This window comes from Camellia sinensis, chromosome 14 (assembly GCF_055761805.1).
Source record: "Camellia sinensis isolate YWXY chromosome 14, ASM5576180v1, whole genome shotgun sequence".
Classification (NCBI taxonomy): domain Eukaryota; kingdom Viridiplantae; phylum Streptophyta; class Magnoliopsida; order Ericales; family Theaceae; genus Camellia; species Camellia sinensis.
The window spans coordinates 43,101,097-43,124,375 of record NC_138974.1 but is presented as its reverse complement, the minus strand read 5'-3'; the positions used below and the strand labels follow the sequence as shown (position 1 = coordinate 43,124,375).

The 23,279-nt window shown below is 37.4% G+C and overlaps 3 protein-coding genes across 3 annotated transcripts; 2 read left to right on the top strand and 1 right to left on the bottom strand.

The window, feature by feature from the left end:
- The first annotated feature begins 9,170 nt into the window (after positions 1 to 9,170).
- LOC145807557 (uncharacterized) lies at positions 9,171 to 10,876 on the top strand. Its single transcript, XM_082905982.1, has 7 exons — positions 9,171 to 9,235; positions 9,333 to 9,362; positions 9,452 to 9,702; positions 9,779 to 9,985; positions 10,065 to 10,154; positions 10,252 to 10,338; positions 10,434 to 10,876. The coding sequence occupies exons 1-7, from the start codon at positions 9,190 to 9,192 to the stop codon at positions 10,845 to 10,847; spliced, it is 1,125 nt and encodes a 374-aa protein (XP_082762108.1). The 5' UTR covers positions 9,171 to 9,189; the 3' UTR covers positions 10,848 to 10,876.
- Positions 10,877 to 15,206: 4,330 nt separating this feature from the next.
- On the top strand, positions 15,207 to 15,536 carry TOM22-V (translocase of outer membrane 22-V). Its single transcript, XM_028261986.2, has one exon. It carries the CDS (start codon positions 15,207 to 15,209, stop codon positions 15,534 to 15,536), a length of 330 nt encoding a protein of 109 aa, XP_028117787.1.
- Positions 15,537 to 20,634: 5,098 nt separating this feature from the next.
- LOC114315385 (plasmodesmata-located protein 2) lies at positions 20,635 to 22,598 on the bottom strand. Its single transcript, XM_028261984.2, has 3 exons — positions 21,711 to 22,598; positions 21,049 to 21,195; positions 20,635 to 20,905 (listed from the first exon to the last, which is right to left on the bottom strand). Exons 1-2 carry the CDS (start codon positions 22,459 to 22,461, stop codon positions 21,056 to 21,058), a joined length of 891 nt encoding a protein of 296 aa, XP_028117785.2. The 5' UTR covers positions 22,462 to 22,598; the 3' UTR covers positions 20,635 to 20,905; positions 21,049 to 21,055.
- Positions 22,599 to 23,279: the final 681 nt, after the last annotated feature.

Below are 23,279 nucleotides of genomic sequence, written 5' to 3'. Positions count from 1 at the left end.
TGGAATAAACCAACACTTTGTACTCCTTAGCCGAAGTAAGTGCATGACTAAGGAGTGGTTGGCTGGAATAAACAAACTCTTGTTACTCTTCAGCCGAAGTAAGTGTATGGCTGAAGAGTGGTTGGCTGGAATAAACCAACTCTTGTTACTCTTCAGCCGAAGTAAGTGTAAGGCTGAAGAGTGGTTGGCTGGATTAAACCAACACTTAGTACTCCTCAGCCGAAGTAATTATGTCGGCTAAGGAGTGGTTGGCTGGTAAGTATAGTTTAACCAACCAAGAACCGAAATAAAATGCAGAGAAGAAGACCGAAGTTAAATTACCAGGCTCTCCCATTTTCCAATTTATAGGTCGGCCAGGAATTTGAGCTTGAAAATCCTCAAAGTTCCCAGAGACCCAAAAGAAATCATCATCGTTAAGATCTTTGTCCGGAGTGTGTTTAATTATCTTCTCTCGGCGGCGGCGAATTCTAAGGTAATAGACCCACCCAGCATTCTTTGAGCCGATGGAATACTGATGGAATATTTCGGCTAGGCCAAGATTTAGTCCGGTTTGGTGGTTTAATGCGGCTATTCCCATTATAATACGATATGTATTGGTGGACAGTTGGGTGGGGCACAACCTAGTCTGTCTAAGAAATTCGCAGATTAGCGGTTGGACAGGAAACCGTAGTCCGGTTTCTATTATGGATTGAAGGGTAAAAGGGACGAAGCCTTCATTGTCCCAGGGAGTAGCATCTTTCTTGGCCAACACCAGTTGGACATCATCAGGAATCTGGTAATCTTGCCTAAACTCGGCCATACCACCAGGGGTTTCGACTAAATATCTATACTTACCCATTTGTTGTATAATTTATGAATAAATTATTTCGGTACAAAAACTAGGCTCAGTAGCTCGGTTGAGCACACGCAGGAGTGCCTGGGCAACCTAAGTCTGCAAAGTAGAAAACAAAGGGGTTAAGCACAGATCGTTGGACCGCGCTACAAATTATAAGCAAGATATACAAATCCTACTTCGGCTTAGTGGGCTGGTTCTACCTCGGTTCATCGGAAGGTTTGTTGGCTCGGTGTTGAGCAGATTAGACCGGTTTATCGTCTAGGGGCAGCTTTCCGAGTTCGGTCTAAAAAACTAAGAAAGCTGGTTTAGCCCCAAGGCCTAAATCGGTTGTAGTGTGAATAGAGTTACTTCGGTTAAGCCTCTAGGGGCGGCTTTCCGAGTTCGGTTTAAGAACGAAGAAAACCGGCTTGGCTCCGAAAGCTTAGCTCGGTTATAGACCGAAGTACCTAGTTCGGTATGTGCAAGCTTGTTCGGTGATCTTATCTCGGCTAGAGTGGTTCAGAAGAAACTACTGATATTCCTACAAGTTCTAGTTCGGTTATTTTCTGAATCTATCTACATACATAACACAAACAGTATCCTAGTTCGGTTGGGATGTGATTCTGGATCAAAATCGAGTTTTCTCTAGGGTATATGACATATACTCATGGGTTATACTGGTTTCTTCATAAAAGTACGAAAGCAAAGCAGACAAATGAAGAAAAATGTTTGCAAAAAACATACAAAACAAAGCTATGCAGATACGAAAGCAAAACAGAACAAGAAGGAAAGAGAATTTGCTTACCAGGTTAAAGAAGGGACTAAAGTTGAAAATCTGTTGCAGTAGAAAGAAGAACTCGAGCAGCAAAAAAGCAGAGAGAGAGGATGAAGGAATAGTAAAAGTGAAGATACCCTAGCCTCAGGGATCACTTTTGTTAGAGAGCCCAAAATTTGGCGGGAACTGTTTCAAGATCACAAAGCACGAAGACGGCGTGACAGTCGTCCTTAACCAATCAGAGCCTGCCACGTGTCACTGGAATGGGAAGCGTTACAGACACTATGATTGAAGAGACGTTTTTGACCGGACAAACCAGGGCCCGGAGTAAAATTAGCTCGGCTGAAAAATTCGAGGGTTTTTAGCTCGGTTGGAATAGCTTAAAACGACGGCAGCTCGGCTGATGAACTGGTAATCCCAATCATGCTAAGCAGATGGAATTAAGGGGCAATTGAGAGGGTAATTTTTGGGAAAAATTGGGCCGAGCCGCGAGTTGGGCATTGAGGCCCAAAACGCGAAGGACTAAGTAAGAAGGCCGCAATAGATACTCCGGCCCAGAAGGGCAAAGTTACTCCGGCCTTGGGAAGACAAAGTTACTTCGGCCCAAGGAGGTGAAATTATTCCGGCTCAAGAAGAGATATTTACTTCGGCCCAAGGAAGAGTAAAACTACTCCGGTCTTTAGGCAACTTACGGTTAGGCCGGTCTCAGAGTTAGTCCGGTCACAGTATGTTCTGAGAAGGCCGGTTTCGGAGTTAGTCCGGTCGTGACTTACAATGGTTAGGTCGGTCAGAACTTGTTACTTGGAAGTTTGATCTAAGTACGTCAAGGGTGAACAGAACAGCCGAAGTAAGGAGTTAGGGGAGAAGACCGAGCTAAGGATAGTTCGGCCCTCTGTGGCTCGGTATAGCCAATTTTACTTCGGTCAAATGGAAGTTCGTCCATAAAGAAAACCATCCCACTTGGTTTAAGCAGTGGGGAAGGGTGTAAAAGGATAAGCATTATCCTTAGGAGAATGAATCCTAGGAGGACTCTGCATGGAGAAATACAAGTCCTACTAGGATTGTGCCATATGAAACTTATAAAAGCTCACAAGCATCACCTTGGAGGAGGTAATTGAACACAATCTTTCTAAGAACTTAGAGCTTTGTCTATTTGTCAAGTTTTCTGACTTAGGCATCGGAGAGGTTTCCGGCACACACCCGCCGGCTAGCTCACGTTTGTGTTTTCAGGTGACGAAGCGACGTCGTACGGAGGAGCGTGGACTTGGTCAACAGGATTATACGAGGAGAATTATTTCCTCCCCGTACAATATATATATAAATCTGAAAAATCTCTATATATATGTATATATAAATCTGTTTATCCGAAATCTATATATATAAATTTGTTTATCCGAAATCTATATATATAAATCTGTCTATATATATATGCAATGTATATAAATCTATATGTATATATATAAATCTGAAATCTGTCTTTGTCTCATGGTTATTAATAAATCTGTCTATATATATGTATATATATATATATAAAACTGTTTATTTTTTAATTATTATCAACATTTATCAATTATTATGAATTATTATCAATTAGTGTTTTTAAGTTTTTTTAATTATTTTTATGGTTGTTTTCATTTATATCTCTTCAACTATTATCATTTTTTTTTTCTATTTCATCCATAAATTATCAATTTTACCATTCAATCCTTCAAGTTTTTTATTTTTTTATTTTTTCCAAATCATATGCTCTAATTAGAAATAGTTTGTCAAAATCAGTAAAAATTATATGCATATATATATAGTTTGTCTAATTAGAAATAGTTTGTCAAAATCATATGCTCTAATTAGAAATAGTTTGTCAAAATCATATGCTCTAATCCTTTAAGTTTAAATTATCAATTTTTTTTTTCTATTTCATCCATAAATTATCAATTTTACCATTCAATCCTTCAAGTTTTTTATTTTTTTATTTTTTCCAAATCATATGCTCTAATTACAAATAGTTTGTCAAAATCAGTAAAAATTATATGCATATATATATAGTTTGTCTAATTAGAAATAGTTTGTCAAAATCATATGCTCTAATTAGAAATAGTTTGTCAAAATCATATGCTCTAATCATATGCTCTAATCCTTTAAGTTTAAATTATCAATTTTTTTTTTCTATTTCATCCATAAATTATCAATTTTACCATTCAATCCTTCAAGTTTTTTATTTTTTTTATTTTTTCCAAATCATATGCTCTAATTACAAATAGTTTGTCAAAATCAGTAAAAATTATATGCATATATATATAGTTTGTCTAATTAGAAATAGTTTGTCAAAATCATATGCTCTAATTAGAAATAGTTTGTCAAAATCATATGCTCTAATCATATGCTCTAATCCTTTAAGTTTAAATTATCAATTTTTTTTTTCTATTTCATCCATAAATTATCAATTTTACCATTCAATCCTTCAAGTTTTTTATTTTTTTATTTTTTCCAAATCATATGCTCTTAAATAGGAATTTTAGACATTTCGTTAATTTGCCAAATAGGATGTCAAGTGAATATTTATGTGTAGGTATTATATTTAGAGTTACTTTGGTGAGATATTCTTGTGGATGTGTACAGATGATGGATAAGAGTTGGATTGATTTGCCAAATAGGATGTCGAGTGAATACATTAATGGGATTGATGAATTCCTTGTGTTTGCCTACACCAATAGGGTTGAAGGTTCGATGATCAGTTGTCCGTGTAGGAAGTGTGAGAATCGATACTATTTTGTACGAGATGGTGTACGGGAGCATCTGATTTTGAATGGTTTTTTTAAAAAATACAAACATTGGATTAATCATGGGGAATCTTACATATCTCTGCATAGTAATCGAGAGAATGAAACATTAGCTAATTTAGACATTGGAGATGATATGATTGGAATGATACAAGGGGCTATGGGAAATCCACATGTCGGTACAAGTGTTGAGGGTGATGAACCACAGGGGCCTGATCCCCGTGCATCTGAACCCCAGCTCGGTCCAAATGCAGAGACTGCAAAGTATTTCAAACTTCTTCAAGATGCACAAAGTGAATTGTATCCGGGTTGTCAGAAGTTCACATCTTTGTCATTCATTGTTCGACTTCTACATTTGAAGGTGCTTAATCAGTGGACGGACAAGTCTGTTGACATGTTGCTTGAGTTATTGAATGAGGCGTTTCCGTTGGGTGTGAAACTCCCGGACTCATATTATAAAGCTCAAAAGGTCACAACAGATTTGGGCTTCACGTATGAGACGTGGGATGCATGTCCCAACAGTTGCATGTTGTTTCGAAACGAGGATGCCAATCTTGATAAATGTGTCATATGCAACAGTTCTAGATGGAAATCAAATGGTGATGGTGGTTCAAATGGTCCAAACACAGGTGGCAAACAAGTAGCTGCAAAACAGATGAGGTATTTTCCTTTAAAGTCAAGGTTGCAGAGGTTGTTTATGTCATCCAAGACGGCCAAGTTAATGAGATGGCATGCAGAGGAACGAACTGATGGTGGTGTCTTCAGGCATCCTGCTGACTCCCTTGCATGGAAAGATTTTGACCGTCGGAATATTGACTTTAGTAATGATTGCCGAAGTGTAAGGCTTGGCTTAGCATCTGATGGTTTTAACCCATTCAGGACGATGAACATAGTTCATAGCACTTGGCCTGTTGTGCTCATTCCATACAACTTGCCGCCATGGATGTGCATGAAGCAACCATTTCTAATTTTATCTGTGCTTATTGACGGCCCGAAAGGACCTGGTGACAAGATTGATGTTTATATGCAACCGTTGATTGCGGAGTTGAAAGAACTATGGAATGAGGGTGTGTCAACATTTGATGCATCAACAAATCAAATGTTTCAAATGCATGCAGCTTTACTGTGGACAATTAGTGATTTTCCTGCATATGCAAACTTGTCAGGATGGAGCACTAAAGGAGAATATGCATGTCCTTGTTGCAATAAGGAAACTACATCGTGTTGGTTGAAGCATAGTAGGAAACAATCATACTTGGGTCATCGCAGATTTTTACCTATTGGCCATAAATTCCGGAAGGATAAAGTATCATTTGATGGTAGTCGGGAAGTCAGACTCAAACCAAAATTGTTGTCTGGAACTGAGATGTTGCTACAATTAGAATCTGAGGGTATTTTAACCCAATACAATAGGGATGACCTTAAGGAGAGGCATAGGAGACAGGTAGAGAAGGAGAAAGCTGGACATCGCACCCATAGTTGGAAGAAAAAGAGTATCTTTTATGAATTGCCATATTGGGAGCACAATCTAATAAGACACAACCTCGATGTGATGCATATAGAGAAGAATGTTTGTGACAATGTGTTGTGGACAATATTAGGGGTTGCAGGAAAATCGAAGGATGGTGTTAATGCACGGTGTGATTTACAAGATATGAATATTAGAAAACCCCTACATTTGCAGTTAAGAGGGTCGAATAAAGCCTATTTACCACCAGCACTAGGAATGGCAACGGGCCGGGCCGGGGCCGGGGATCACACTCCCCGTCCCCGATCCCCGATTGTAAAAACCTCCCCGTCCCCGGCCCCGATCCCCGACGGGGAACCTATCAACGTCCCCATCCCCGCCCCCAACGGGGATCGGGTTTCCCCGACCCCGAAAATTCCCTGGCCCAAAAACATCATCATCAACAACAGATACACTATCAACAACATCATCAACAACAACAATAACAACATCACAAATAGAGACATATTCATACATACACCATCTGCATCTCCGATCAAAAAAAATGGAGCCATATACATACATACACTATCAACAGATCCACTCACAGATCAAAAAAAAAAAATTGGACAAACAGAGACATACCATTTTCAACATCACAGATCAAAAAACACAGATCTAGGGGTTCGAAACCCTAGATCTAGAGGGGGAAGGAGAGAGAGAATCTGGAGAGAGAGGCGAGAAGAGAGTAGAGGGAAGACAGCAGCGGTGATGTCGCGGACAGCGGCGTTGGCGTCGCCGACAGCGGGGGTCGCGAACAGCGGCGGTGGACGGCGACAGTTCTGGCCCACTCTCTGCCCTCTTCTTCTCGCGAACAGCGGCGGTAGTGTGTTTGACGATGCTTACAACGGAGGGAGGGAGATCGATCGGAGGGAGGGAGATCGATCGGTGGTGGGAGGGAGATCGATCGGTGGTGGTGATGAGAGGGTTAGAGAGAGAGAGAGAGAGACCCAGAAAGAGATGAGAGAGGGGCATAACAGAGACGATGAGAGTGTTTTATGTTTTAAGATTTGATTTTTATATATATATATATATATACAGAGGGGCATAACAGTAATTTTACATCGGGGAAATGGGGCCGGGGTCGGGGTCGGGGGTCGGGGACGGGCCGGGTCCGGGGCTGTGAAAGCTATCCCCGTCCCCGGCCCGAAACTGATCGGGGGTTCAATTTTGAATACCATCCCCGTCCCCACGGGGATATTTTTCGGGGAAAAACCATTCTAATCGGGGTCGGGGGGTCGGGTCCCCGTCGGGCCGGGTTGAAATTGCCATCTCTAACCAGCACAATTCACGATGACCAAGGATGAGAAAGATTTGTTCTTGAAAGTGTTGAAGGAAGTAAGAGTTCCCGACGGGTATTCATCCAATATATCACGTCGTGTGCGCTTACATGATAGAAGCATTGGGGGTCTTAAGAGCCACGATAGTCATATTCTGATGCAACAACTTATTCCATTGGCTATTCGCAGATCGTTACCGAAGAATGTAATTGAACCCTTGATTGAATTGAGCAATTTCTTTAGACAATTGTGTTCGAAAGTGAATCGTGCGACGGATTTGCAATATATTAAAGATCGTATCGCTGTAACACTTTGTCATCTAGAGAAAATATTTCCTCCGAGTTTTTTTGATATAATGGAGCACTTGCCTATACATCTAGCTGATGAAGCGTTATTGGGTGGAGCGATTCAGTTTCGATGGATGTATCCAATTGAGAGGTATCTTCTTACTTTGAAGCAATACGTGCGTAATAGAGCTTGTCCTGAAGGATCAATTGCTAAAGGATATCTTATGGAAGAATGCATGAATTTTTGTGCACAATATCTCAGTGATGTGGAAACCAAATCTAGTCGACCCGTGAGAAACTATAGTGGTGCTGATAATTTGGGTCATGCTACTGGTGAAAACACAAGCTTTTATCTTGATAATACTTCTTGGGTACAAGCTCATCGGTACATCTTATGCAATACAAGCGCGGTTCAACCATTCATAAAGTAGGTTAAGTCACTCACTCAATATTTTATTATGTTTATTGAATTTTCAACTAAAATTTTTGTATGGCTAAAATTTCAATCTACACAGCAAACACCTTGAAGTACTTAAACTCAAAATGCCTCGTGTCGACGATCATCAACTTCGGCGTGAACATTTTGAAACTTTTCACATTTGGTTCAAGGAACATGTATGTATTTAACTCTATAGATTCTAGTTACTTAAGTCGATCTACATTTTAAATTTTACATTTCGTGTTAAATAGGTCCAAACTTTGCGAAGGACTACTGATGTCATACTTTCTGAAGAGCTTATTCTATTGGCAAATGGTCCTCATAACCTGGCAAGGAGGTTCAACGGGTATATACTGAATGGGTTTCGGTATCGAGTAAAGGCCATGGATGATCGTCGAGCCACACAAAATTGTGGTGTAGCTTTGAAGGCAGATACCATAAGTTATGCTAGTCGAAAAGACAAGAATCCTCGTCTGGGGTCTGTGTACTATTATGGACAATTGACAGATATTGTTGAGATTCGATATTCCAATGAGAAGAAACATGTGTTGTTTAAGTGTGATTGGATTGACAACATTCACGGAAAGAAAGAAGATGTCTTCAATTTCACGTTGGTGAACTTCAATCATTTGTTGTACCGAGATGATCGAATTACCAATGAACCTTTCATCTTGGCGTCCCAAGCAGAGCAAGTTTGGTATGTTGTAGACCCGTTACAACCAGACTGGCAAGTCGTGGTGAAGATGTCTCAAAGAGGTTTATTTGATATGAGTTCAACTGATCCACAAATCGAGCCATACATGAGCCAACAATTGGAAGAAAATATAATGCTTCGTGATGAAGAAGTTGGTTAGGTGAGGGAAGCCGCAGAAGGGGAAACAGTTGATGTTGAAATAGGCTGATATGTAATCAACATTAGTAATTCAATTAAGGCCAAGGTTGTAGTTAATCATCAATTTCTTAATTTACTTTGTCTTTGTAATTGTATTAGTTCAAATCATGTCATATTATAGTTGATGACAAACCATTGTCTATGTTTCTAATGTCAATTAATGTTATATTGCTTGAAGATTATTATGGGAAGGAAGAGGAAGCCTGATCATCCCCGGCGCATGATGTCTGATGTGCTACATAACAGGACATCAGTAGCACCACCATTAGAGGAGGCATCACATCGGCCAGCATCGGAGGGGCCATTAGTGCCACCAGCATCTGAGGGGCCATTACCACCGTATCGACCACCATCAGTGGCACCACAGCAGCTACCATGTACTCGGCCTCCACTCCTACCATCGGTGCGTCCACCATCAATGGCACCACAGCAGCTATCATCATCAGCTTATGAGCCATCCGCAGGTATTTAAATTTGCTTTGAGTTGCATGAAAATTATTTACACATACATTTATTTATGCTCATTATATATAACTTGTTTATTCTCATTGTATTTTGCAGACCCTTCGACTTCTTCACAGCCCACATCAGGTTTATTTGATATGATTTGTATTCACATTATTTAAATTTGCATTTGGTTGTTACCATTGCATATTGTTTATTATTATTGTATATCGCAGGTCATGTTAGTTCTTCATCGACCTCGACTAGGCGTGGTAGAGGATGTGCCAAGGGCATTAAAGAGTGGGGTACTGGTAAAAAGCTGCACATACAATTTGATGGAAATTACTGCCCAATAGGAGATAACGTGGCCAAGTTAACTACTCAACTTGGCATTATTGTCCGGAATGGTAACATTGTTCCTCTTACTTTTGTTGACTGGAACAGTGTGCCTGATGATATTGTTGATGCTATCTGGAAGGATGTGAAGGTAAAAGTATATTTTTGTCCACAAATTCGAATTCCAAATTTGTGTTATACTTAGCCTTAAACTTTGTGTTTTATAGGACAATTTGAATATATGTCCAGAGGAGTACAAGCCAATCTGCATGAAAAACTGCAACAGCATATGGAAGGATCACAAGAACAAGCTTAAGGCTAAGTATTTCAAGCCTAGAAGCTCTGATCCTAATCTGAAGGATGATGTTCCTATGAACGTTGTGCCAAGCCAGTGGGAACAACTTGTAGAGTATTGGCGTACTTCCGATGCTGAGGTATACAATTACGTTATATTTATGATATGTAAACATACAAATCATATTTACATACTTACATTTGTTGAACTTGTTATAGAAAATTGCAAGTAGGAACGCTAAAAATCGGCGAGCTCACGGCATAGCTCATACCACAGGGCGTACTACTTTCTCTCAGATACGGCATGAGGTTTACATTTTATTGTTTTATTTTTCTATATAAATAAACATTGTATATTTGCAAATTTTTTGGATTCTAATTTTCATATTTCTAAAAAAAAATTTAGATGACCAGTAAGGGGGAGTCTACTGATAAGATGAATGTTTGGCTTATGACACGTAGAGTAGATGACCCAGAGGTTATCCAGACCTTGGTAGTTTCCAAACACCTTTGATTGTATTTAAAGTTTATTTTTTGTGTGTCAACCATCTTAATTTCGCGTATACTTGTGTGTCTTATTCAATACAGGATGAGTTTAATCGTCAACTCTCTATGCTACCTGAGGATGGTCGGACTTTGGAGGCTAGGAATGCCATTTTCCATGAGTTGATAGGTCATGACAGACATGGATATTGTCGCACATACGGGAGAATCGTGCCTCGGAGAGTGGTGTATAAGGATGGTGCTGGGCCATCACAGTCAACACCCCATCCATCGACTATTGATCAGATCACGCAGCAGGTTCGTGCTGAGCTAAGGGATGAGTTGAGGGAGGAGCTGCGAGCAGAGTTCTCTACACATTTGCAGCAGATGAGAGCTGAGATGATGGCCCTTGTGTCACAGGGGGCGAGTGTGGATCCCAACAGACAGGTTCCATATAAACATCACAATTGTTTGATAGTTCAATTTTCACTCAAGATTATGTATGAAATTCGAATATGATTAACACATTATGCACTGACTAACATAGGTTCCTGATGTATCGAGTGGCCACCGGGCATTTAGGGAATCTGCAGAAGACGAGAATCCATATACACCACCACCAGAAGATTAGGTATAAAATTTATCTTTGCATTCTAAACTAAAATACATCTTTGTGTTTCAGAAACTTGAATTCGAGGCGTTAACGCCCTAAAATCAGCAAACGGCGTCGGTTTAGCACGAAACTTGGCACACACGACCGCCTAGGCACGAGAGACTTGTGGGAGAAGACGGGGCTCGAATCGGGTTCCCGGTTTGGGAGTTAGAGTCGGATTTCACTTTAGGCAAACAACTTCCTTAAGAAACTTGAATTCGAGGCGTTAACGCCCCAAAATCACCAAACGGCGTCGGTTTAGCACGAAACTTGGCACACACGACCGCCTAGGCACGAGAGACTTGTGGGAGAAGACGGGGCTCGAATCGGGTTCCCGGTTTGGGAGTTAGAGCCGGATTTCACTTTAGGCAAACAACTTCCTTAAGAAACTTGAATTCGAGGCGTTAACGCCCCAAAATCACCAAACGGCGTCGGTTTAGCACGAAACTTGGCACACACGACCGCCTAGGCACGAGAGACTTGTGGGAGAAGACGGGGCTCGAATCGGGTTCCCGGTTTGGGAGTTAGAGTCGGATTTCACTTTAGGCAAACAACTTCCTTAAGAAACTTGAATGCGAGGCGTTAACGCCCCAAAATCACCAAACGACGTCGGTTTAGCACGAAACTTGGCACACACGACCGCCTAGGCACGAGAGACTTGTGGGAGAAGACGGGGCTCGAATCGGGTTCCCGGTTTGGGAGTTAGAGTCGGATTTCACTTTAGGCAAACAACTTCCTTAAGAAACTTGAATTTGAGGCGTTAACGCCCCAAAATCACCAAACGGCATCGGTTTAGCACGAAACTTGGTACACACGACCGCCTAGGCACGAGAGACTTGTAGGAGAAGACGGGGATCGAATCGGGTTCCCGGTTTGGGAGTTAGAGTCGGATTTCACTTTAGGCAAACAACTTCCTTAAGAAACTTGAATTCGAGGCGTTAACGCCCCAAAATCACCAAACGGCGTCGGTTTAGCACGAAACTTGGCACACACGACCGCCTAGGCACGAGAGACTTGTGGGAGAAGACGGGGCTCGAATCGGGTTCCCGGTTTGGGAGTTAGAGCCGGATTTCACTTTAGGCAAACAACTTCCTTAAGAAACTTGAATTCGAGGCGTTAACGCCCCAAAATCACCAAACGACGTCGGTTTAGCACGAAACTTGGCACACACGACCGCCTAGTCACGAGAGACTTGTGGGAGAAGACGGGGCTCGAATCGGGTTCCCGGTTTGGGAGTTAGAGCCAGATTTCGGTCCAGTCAAAATTATTTCCTAAACTATCTTTCTAATTATATAGTAATCAATTTTTTTTTATATTTTTCTATAATTAAAATATTAACACATTATATGGTTTTTAATTATTTTTATCTTGTTTTTTTCAGATATTTCCTGAGTAGCAGTTGGCTTTTTCTGGAATGCGGGCGTATCAAGATTATGACTAATTTTTGTTTTTGTAACCCACGAACGAATGAAGACGAAAACTTTTGATTTTGATTTTGATTTTGATTTATGTTATTTAAATTTGGGAGCAACATTATGTATGTATTATGCGACGTTATGTAGTGGCATAATTTTTATTGTTCTGAATTTTTATTTCTGTATTGCTATGAATTGAACAATATTATTAATTTTCATTATTTGTCAATTTTTGTTTATGTACGTATTTATATTATTCTGTAATTTTTCAATTTTTTATACTTATTTTTTATCTAATACAGGTTATTTTACTTTTTTTAATAATTTATCAGCAGGGTTTTTTATTTTTTTTTTATTTTTTGAGGCGGGAGAAGAACCCGTCGCAAAAACCAGTAATAGGCTTTTGCGACGGTACCAACACAGTCGCAAAAGCTGCCTTATTGAATGTACAGGACACCTTTAGCGACGGTAAACCGTGCCGTCGCCATTACTTATATGATGCCAGAGCCTTTAACGACGGTAACTTTCCCGTCTCAAAAACTCACTTTTAGCGACGGGAATTACGTGCCGTCGCGAAAAGTGATTTTTCCACCATTATTTGCGACGGGAAAAATGCCGTCGCAAAAAACTTGGCATACCGTCGCAGAAACTAATGGCGACGGTACATACCGTCGCCAAAGGTCTTTTGCAACCCCGTCTGTCGCGACCCCCCCTTACCGTCGCAAAAAGCCACATTACCGTCGCAAAAGACATTAGCGACGGCTTTCGGGGCATTTGCGACGGCCGTTTACCGTCGCAAAAAACAAATTTTTTTGTAGTGATAGGTAGAGAGTTAAATCTGACTTTTTTTTTTGCTTTCCAAAAGACCCCTAAGTAGGTCAATATAATATTAAATAGAATCAATGGACTTTGTATTTTAAACTAAGAAAAATTGCAAATCTAGTGACTTGATAATATTTTTTTTGTAAATTTATGAAAAAAATTACAACTTTAATTATTAAAATTGATAAAATTAATCACTATTTTTTTTTTTGAAACATGCACTGTGATAATGCAGCTTGGTCGGCAAAGAATGGGTCAGACGGATCCAAGTGTTCCACGGGCAAATTATCCTTAGTTCCTCTTACTTGACCTGCAACAAGTCCAATGAGAAGGTATCAAAATGGGAGTGGTTCCTTCTCGTGAACCCTTCGACGATCCCGTTATATTGAACGTGATCTGGATAGTAAAGTAAAGAAAGTTGGAGGTTGAGAGAGAGAGAAAGAAAGAGTTACCTTCCTCAAGCGTCCTACCGAAGCTTCCTTATATCTCCTGCTAATCATTTTCTTGCCTATTCATACTATCCCATTGGTCGAAAGCCTTATACATACCTGTCGTCAGCCATGGCTGTTTCGTCCCCCCTCGCAATGAGAGGTATTGTTACATTAAATGCCTGATGTATGGTATCAACAACTCTACAGGATCTTTTTCTGCCGCATGACTAGGCCCCTATCTGACACATGCTCAAATGTTACTGGGCTTGGGCTAGTATTGGCTACATGCTCAAATGTTACTGGTCTTGGGCTAGTATTGGCTCCTCTGACCCCTTACTGAGCTTGATGTTGGGCCTTACTTGTTGAGTTTTATCCATGTGATTGTTTGAAGAGTTTAAGACAATCGTGGATTGGGCCTTACCTGGCCATGGGTTGTGTCCTCCTATGCTATTCCCATCACACTGAAATGCAAATTTTCCTTTAAACTACATCATTCCAATTTTTTTTTTCAATTTGCCTTTGCACTCCTTATGTATATATATGGGTCTGTTTGGGAAGTGAGTTGATTTTTTATTTTTTTGACTTTTTTGCTATTTTAGCTTAGGGCTAAATAGCCTCGTTTGGGAAGGGTTTTTTGACTTTTTTAATTTTTGTGAGAGAAATAATGTAATGATTATGGATTACATGTGATGTTTTATCTTATTAAGCTAAAAAATTTATTTTGTTTTTTATAACTATTTTAACAAAAAACCTCCAAATCTAACTTTCCAAACGAGGCCTACACATATTTTTTGAGGTCTTCCCCCTTCTGCTTTTTTAATTTTCCTGACAAGCTTGTTTAGAACTTGAGAGCTAATGGACCAATCTACAAGTTTAGTTAGAGTGGGGATGGTATTCGAGTTTATTTTTAATTTTTTTTTAAATTTTATTATTTTTTGAGAGGATCGGGCCAACGGACTAAATCAAGTTGTCCTTTGCTAATAAGCTTTCTTTTAGCTAATTTTTGATTTTCTGTTATTTTATCTTAAGTATAAAAGTTTGATTGGTTAGGCTTTTTTGATTTTTTTAATTTTTGTGTAAAAAAAAGTAAAATTATTATAATTTGGATATGATATTTTGCCTTATTATTATTTTTATTTTGTTTTATCTTTTTATAAATTAATTTAGTCAAAAAAATCCATTGCCAAACAAAGCGTCTCGTTCGAAGAGGTAACATTTTAGTTTAAAAATCAAAAAATTATTAAAAAAATAAAAAAGATTCAACAAATTATATAAAAAAGTCAAAAAATTTATTTACTCTCTATTTTTTGCATTTTTTTTTCTGTAAAAAATAAAAAATCTAAAATATAATAATTTTTGTTATCTTATATTTTAATAAATTTTTTTTAAAAATAACGTATTCCCTAATGAGGTTTAAGCCCAATCGAAAGCGGTCGGGCATACGGGCCGAATGTTGACCCTATTACAAGCCCATGCTCAAAAACCCTTCGAACAGCCCTCCCTCCCCCTCTACCCACACAACACTCCACTCTCTCTCTCTTCTCTCTCTCAGAGGACAATGGCGGCGAAAAGAGGAGGAGTATCCCTGCCAGAAAGACGAGACAAGAAGAGAAGCGACGACGGAGTTATCTCTAGGGTTTCCTCAACAATCTCTGAGTCTCCCATCATATACCAAAGCAAGCGAGTCGCCTCCGACGCCGCCTGCGTCGCCAAGAAGCTCCTGAAGAGCACCGGCAAGGCGGCGTGGATCGCCGGAACCACCTTGTTGATCCTCGTGGTGCCTCTCATCATCGAGATGGACCGCGAGCAACAACTCAACGACCTCGATCTTCAGCAAGCCAGCTTGCTCGGCACCCCTCCTCCCATGATCTCCGCCCCCCAAAACTGAAATACAAATTGTTCGATCAAAAAAGGTTCCTTTTTGAGGTCAGATAAATCGTTTTCGTCATTGTGTTTCTAGGGTTTAGTGAGATTCCTATTTTTGGAATTTGGGTTTTATTGTGTTACTTACTACTACTATTAATGTGTTGAGCAATAAGTGTTTCTAGGGTTTACTATTTTGTAATCATGGTTTATCAATTTAGTGTGTTCCGCTGATTGAATGTGTTGCATTGTATTGAATTTATGTGGCTTGGGTGGAAAATAAAATACATTAATCAATCTAATTGGAAATTTAGGATTAATTTTTATAACATTGTTTTGAAGTTGATTAGAAAATCTACTCTCTTAAGTAGAGATGGACTACTTCCTCAATAAACCCGATAAGCTACTACTGTCATTGTCTTAATTCAGTCATTTTGGTCATTGAGCTGCGATGCACTTTGATTATGGCCTTCCAAGTCTGTATTAACAAAAAAAACTAATTGGATTCCTGAACTACCCAAAAATACATATGCTAACGGCCGTGAACAATAGATGCTCGCTCTAATTGTTGAAAATGCATGGAAACTTTCCCTCGACTAGTGAATATGTATAAATCTATTAGAGGATATATGTTCTTCTTGTTTGGAGGTTGTGGTTATTGGCACCTTAATTCGGCCAATTTATTATTTATTATAATTGGGATGGTAAGTTAACTTTATGATCCTAGATTACTCTTTCCTTGTGTCCTGACTCCTGAGCGATCAGCCCATTAACTGCTAATGTTTTGACTGTCAGTAACCATGAGCAATGTCATCACCACGAGGCACATAGTATTCTTGACAGGTGTTTGTCGGACAACTTCATTAATTTGGTAAAAGAAAAATGCTTGGGAGCACTAGAAATGGAGCACTAGAAGGAGCACTAATGATGTGGCAGTGGGCTCCGCCCACTTTCTATGTCTTGTTTTTTTTTTTTTTTTTCTTTTTTTTTTACCATTCCCAATACATTAGTGCTATTAGTGGTGTATTTTTTAGTGGTCTAAATCATTGTTGTTTGGTAAAATTGTCTCATCTTGCTTTTTTAGCTTTTATAATAATTGGATGTTTCTGCTTTTCTTTTTTGGGGTTGGTAGCTTGTTTTGTTGGACTTATGGAGTGGAAATCCTGTATTGTATTATCTCCTCTCATTTGAAGGTTTTCGAAAGAGGATCAAAGAGTAGGGTGAACACGATCCGGATTGGTTCAGTTCTGAGAAAATTTAAGAATTAAATCAATTTTATTGGTTCTGTGATTTTGAGAATCAGACTAAACTATTACACTTGTAAAGTCGAATTAGAACCAAACCGAAATAACGGTTCGGTTGCAGTTTGGTTCATGATCCAAAAAATTTCTATTTATAAGAATAAATTGTTAATATTAGCAAAATAATTATTCAAACTGATTATATTTAACTCATGATAAAAACTAATAATATTAAGGCATTACTCAACATTACATATTTATACCATCCTAATATCATTAAAATTGCAAAAAACCAATTAATAAAAATAAAACTTGATACGATAATAACTATTACATACTATTGAAATTTGAAATCATCCAATCATCCAAAAGCATTTAAAAACATTCCAAACATTGTAAATAGTGAATTTATGAAGGACCACTACTGTTTATTAAATATTATATATATATATATCTTTTCAAATTTGGTTTGGTTTGGTTCGAACCGTGATTTTTTTTCATAAAATCAATTAACCGAATCGTTTTTACGATTCTTAATATTTCTTGAATTGAAGCCAAATCGGTTTTTAATAGAACTAAACCAAATCGTACGATTTGGTCTGATTCAGTCTGAATTATCGATTTGAACAGATTTTTGTAGCAAAGAGGCTCTCAACAATGTAAGTGGGTATTGTTAGTTGGTTAGGAGAAAAAACATGCATTGATGCAACTGCCATCAAGGTTGGTTGAGGTTCGAATTTGGGTTCCGCTCTAACCCAAACCAATGGACATCCCTCCCACCCATGATCATTACATCTCTATCCATTTCTATTGAAGCATTATGGTACTTTCATTACATCTCTATCCATTTCTATTGAAGCATTATGGTACTTTCTTTTGTTACAATGGGCTCATTTGTGAATTAAATATTTTAGTTAAAAAGTTATTACAAGTTGTCATATTACTTTTTCTACTTTTCTGCATATCTTTTCATAAAAAGTTAAAAAGTTTGTTTTGGAAAGATGGTTAAAAACTGACTTTTCGGGATTTTTTTTTTTGAAAAATGTATAAAAAATGTGAGAAGTGATGTGACTTAAAATTGGTTAAAAGTTAAAAGATGACATTTAACCATCTTCCTAAAATAGTCTTAAAATAACTTGTTCCCAATCGATCTATAATGAAAGTGTCTGATAATATGATGAGACTTCTAGGTAGCGTTTGGTTGTGTTTTGTAAATGTGATTTGAGAGTATGAGTTGTATTTTGAGTTTTTGTGTTGTGGAATTATGATTTGAGTGTAGAAAATTTGTTTGATAAAGAGTTTTGAAAATAGTTTTGGAAAAGAGGTTTGATTTGAGTGGGGAATTATTGATGTGACATTTGATATGTGATACAAAAATTTACAACTCATAACTAAACATACAATTCAAAATTATTTTAAAGCACATAAAAAATTTAAAAATTTTCAGAAAATATTTTTCCCGATTATGTAAATCAATTGCAAAAAAAAAAAAAAAAAAAAAAAAAAACTGGAAATCAGCCTGACATCCGGGTGGACATCCGGGTGGTCTACCGGGTGGACAAAAAAGGTGCCCGTGCATCAGAGTTCTCTCTGCAGAGTGTAGAAAATTGATTTGCAAACGAAACCAAACATCATGCTCCAACACACGGGTAGAAAATTGATTACAGAGCACAACCAAACAGAGCCCTAATGTTTAAGTGTTGATACTGCACCTATTTGTGCTCTATTTCAGATGGTCAGAGAGAGAGAGAGAGATAAAAGCTCCTTGGAGTTCTTGTAATCCCAAACTTTATAAAGCTCGTAGAGTTCTAGTATTTGAGTATATAGCCACTTCACTTGGGTCCTGGATGTCTGAAACCTTTTTTTTTTACTTTTTGTTTGGCTTTTTTCAGTGAGCTCTTCATTCCATGCCCTCCCTTTGGATAACTGTGTGAGTAGGCCAGTTTGGAAACCATTATCCTCCATCTAATCTTTGCAAAGATATAATTTTGGAAGCTTCTACCCATTGTCCCATGCCTTTTGTGTTTTAATTCTATGTTCTTACCACTATTTGTTTCACCATAGCCATGTTTGGCACATCCACACTAGTCAATACGTATATCATGAAAATTCAGAACTGCACATTTTTATATTTCTTACACGCTAGATATAGCATACTAACGTTTCTATTGATAGATGTAGTAATTGAATTGTTTCTATCATATAATAATATTAGAAATTGTGGCACACTTGTGCAAATATAATTTTTTTTTTGTGACCATCATAGGGGATGATTATTACCTGTTTAATTGCGTTTTATAAAGAAAAACGAAGGCAGATGAAAATTGTGCACATTTTTTTTTAAAACAAAAAAAGAAAGTTTAAGATTTCAAAAATGTGTTTATACTAGCCTACATTATATAATAATATATAAAATAGTAACTCATATAGTAGAGAAATACTATACAAACAAAATTATTTTACAAATATTACTAATAAAAAGTTTTAAAATTTGAAATGCGATCCAAATTATTAATATGATGGATGTCTCAATTTTTAAGAAAAATTTATTTGTCAATAATATTGTAATACTATATTTATTATATTTTATACTACATTTGATATATTATTTCATGTATTATAATCATAAATGTAATTAGCCTTCCATGAATTAATTTAATATATGAGATTTTTTCAAAGTGGCTTTTGTGAATGCCAAGTGTCAGACCTCGCTGTCTTTCATGGCGTATAAGCTCACTACAAGTAAGGATTCCCTCTTTGCATTTTCTCATTGTATTTCTTACTTGTAAGCCTATTGAGTTCACTTTTAGCTTCAATTTTGATAATCCGAATCGTTCATATTTTAAAATTTGTTCAGTATATCATCATTGTCAAATATCAAATTGATTGAATATCAGAAAACATATGTTCAGAAAACTGTCGACTTTTAGATTTAAAAATAATATTAAAAAAAAAACTTTCATTATTGCCTTATAAATCAGCCATGTCTATCATTTTCTTTTCTTGCCCCCCTTTTCCTTTTGTCTCTTCTGGGTTTTTCCTCCATTCAAATTTCAATCCCAATCACAGTAAAAAAAGGATAAAAATCTTGAAATTTTTCATCGCTTCACTTGCTGATTCATCTTGTGATACTTCTATGAAGATCCAACAAAAAAACTACACAGTTTGAAAATGACTGTTTTGCAACTTGTAAGAGTAGATAGTTGGATTTGCTCGAACTATATATTATACATTTTTCTAGTTTTTTTATATTACATTAGAAAGGGACACTAACAAAGCAAAAGGGTTTACCTAAATGAGTGGACCCATATCTTCATGAAAGAAATTTTGGATTTGGAAACAAACAAAACAATTGGTAATTCTATGCTTACCCAAGAAAGTGAAAGAATTCTTTTCATTTTTTTTTTCCGGGGTAAAGTCATTACTTGATTAACCATTATTGTTTTAGTAATATTACAAATTCAGTCCTAACTATCCATAAATTATTCAAAATTATCATTTTATGATTCACATTTATTCTATATATGAATTTCACTATACAAATTCAAGGACAACCACACATCATCATTCAGGGTCAATTCGGAATAGACAAAGATGGGTTCATAGACTTATAAATATACGAATTCACCAAGATAAAACGTTTATATTTGAATTTCACCACTTGCCATAACATTGTTATATTTGTTACTGTTGTTAACAATTATAGTAATTTTTTTTTGTTGTTTAGCTGCTGGTACATGAAATGGAGGAAAAGACCTATAAACCTTACAATTTTTTTAGGCTTTGTAAGATTCCATTCCCCCCTCCCCCCACCCTCTTTTCCTCTTTTGAATTGAAACACATAAATAATTGCTATTTATGTAGTAAAGTGGAGAACAAACCTTTAATGCCAACTAAGAGCTACTATTCACATATAGATATATATTTCAATCTGTGCATGTACATTCAAAAGAAAAGGCCAACTATGACTAAAATGTGTATTTTTTTGGACAGATAGGGCTGTTTGGTTTAAAAGAAAGAAAAGTAATGAAAAAGGAACTAGGTGGAGAAGAAATATCTGAATGCAAAACAGAGTTAAAAAAGCAAAACTTCTCTCCTTTACATTACACCCCTCCAACTTAGCAGCTAAGCACATAATAGTAGTAGTCTCACCCTGCACACACACACACAAAATTACCTAACTGTAAGAAAAAAAATTAATAAATTCTTCATAGCAAGAGGTATATTTTCATTTTGAAAATTAAAAAAAACATAGAAAAAAGCAGAAAACAGAGTAGTAGAAGGTTGGAAACTAACCTCATCATCATCCTCCATACTTGTTTTCTCGCTTCTTAAAAGCTGATTTTAGAAACAACAAAAAGGCAATTCCAAGCCCAAAACCAGCCACTCCTCCCACCACAATAGCCACTGTCCTTTGTGTATTTTGTGGGTTTTGCCCTGTCCCTGCATACCCTCATCAAACACCATACAGTATTTAGAACTTGACTTACTTTTACAAATCAGAGGAGAGAGTAAGACAGTGTGGAGAGAGAAATAGATATTCCTAACAGTCTTTGTTTGAATTGATTGATTTGTTGAGAAATTGATAAGAAACAAACAAACAAACAAAAACAAAAACTCTTCTCTCATGAAAAATAGAGAGAAAAAATGATCAATTATGGATTTCATTTATAACCAAAAACAGCGAAATTGGGTGTAAAATAAACTGATTGATTACGTATTAATACAAAAGAATACCCACTAAAATATAAAGAAAAAAATAAAATAAAATTTCATCCATATTCATATATCACATACTCCTTTCTTATTCATCAAAACAAAAGCACCAAAGCACATAAAACAGAAAGTTCAATCATTTCTTTTATTTTCTCATCCCCCAATCCAAACAGTTCAAACAGAGAGTAATAAATGTAGCAGCATATAAATGTATCTATCTATATAAATTTCATGTCGATTACCTGATAGTGATTGGGTGGGCACACCATTTGGGTAGTAAGTGTAGCTAATATAACATTTTTGAAGATAAACTTGTCCAGAGATGGAATTCCCACACTCACTTCTCACTCTCTCAACAGCACTCTTCACACAATCCACACAATCCCCATTCCCCAAATTCCCTTCACACTGACCCAACACAAACACTGACTCATAACTACCAGTGTAAAACCCATTACTACTGCCACCCTCCATACCCTTCTCTATCTCCCCAAGAGCAGTGTCCAGTCTATCCCCAAACCCAGTCCCACTCGCCTGAGTCGACCCGCACACCTTATACAGCAACTCAGTCCCAGAAACCTGCTTAAACCCAGAAACCTCATACCTTAAATAACACCCAGTGAGTTGAATCCTCGCAGCAATGGTGTTTCCGCAGAGCTTTTGGGACATCTCTGGGAGTTTCGAGACGCAGTTGTTGCAATCGGAGTTTGAGAGGTCGCCTCTGCACTGGAAGAGGCCGAGAATGGTGGACTGGGAATCTCCGGCGGTGGTTTTGTAGAATTTGGCGGTGGAGGACTGGGATTTGAGGGTGTCGAAGAGGGTTTTGAGGGTTTGAGAGTAAATCCCAGATGGGTCTTGGAATTTCTGGTCTGCACAGCCTTTGTAGACAAGGGTTGTCAAGTCTGAAGAGGAGGAGGGAGTGATGGTGAGGAGGAGAGAGAGCGGTAGAAAGAGGAGAGAGAAGGGGTTGGGAGGTGGAAGAAAGAGACCCATCTTGGGATTTGAGAGTGGTGTTTCTTTGGATCAAACAATGATTGTTTTGGAAGGATTTGGAGGAGGGTTTTTGGAAAACAAAGAAGATTTTGAAAGATAAATTGTTATTGGGAGTAGCTTCCTCCGTTCTTGTATCGGATTCGAGAGTATTGTTAGGTTCGTAGGATTATATCACGAGTCTCATTTTAATAATTTAAATTGTTAAATATGTAGAATTTGTCAAGTATTATATGTTTGTAAAATATCACGTTGATTTAATATTGATAGTTATGTGATCAAATTAGTTTTGTATAAAAAAAATAGACGGTGAACAAATTAACGGTTGACAGAAAACTGATTCGATGAGATAGTTATCGATATCCGATCAATGTAATATTTAATAAGTATATAGTACTCGACGAATTCTACATATTGAACGATTTGAATTATCGAAACAGGACCTGTGATGGGCCCTTACGGGCTTAACAAAACCCTCCAATCTGATCTATGAGTGGGGGAAGCTACTCCCTTGTTATTTTATGGAGATGGGAATTCTAGGACGGTTTTGAAGGCTTTTAAGTAATTTTACCTTAATTTATTAAAACTTTATTTATTTATTTTTAAATGAGGGTTTATAAGTAACTTCACCTTTAAGCTATGTTTACTGTAATTTATTAATTTATTTTTTTAAAATTTTATGTTAAAATATTTAGTGTAGTTTTTATTTATTATTTTTTATGAAGTAGAAATAATTTACATAAAATAAAATTAAAATAGTTTGGTTATTGAAAAATGGGAGAGGAATGCTTTGAAAAAATATATTTGCATAAAAATGAATC

Bases quoted from the DNA above. Each gene is read 5' to 3' on its own strand.
- LOC114315385 (XM_028261984.2), bottom strand. From the start codon at position 22,461: ATGGGTCTCTTTCTTCCACCTCCCAACCCCTTCTCTCTCCTCTTTCTA. The intron at 21,196-21,710 runs GTAATCGACATG...GAGGGTATGCAG, and splicing joins GCCCACCCAATCACTATCAG to GGACAGGGCAAAACCCACAA.
- TOM22-V (XM_028261986.2), top strand. From the start codon at position 15,207: ATGGCGGCGAAAAGAGGAGGAGTATCCCTGCCAGAAAGACGAGACAAG.
- LOC145807557 (XM_082905982.1), top strand. From the start codon at position 9,190: ATGGCACCACAGCAGCTATCATCATCAGCTTATGAGCCATCCGCAG. The intron at 9,236-9,332 runs GTATTTAAATTT...TGTATTTTGCAG, and splicing joins AGCTTATGAGCCATCCGCAG to ACCCTTCGACTTCTTCACAG. The intron at 10,339-10,433 runs GTAGTTTCCAAA...TATTCAATACAG, and splicing joins CAGAGGTTATCCAGACCTTG to GATGAGTTTAATCGTCAACT.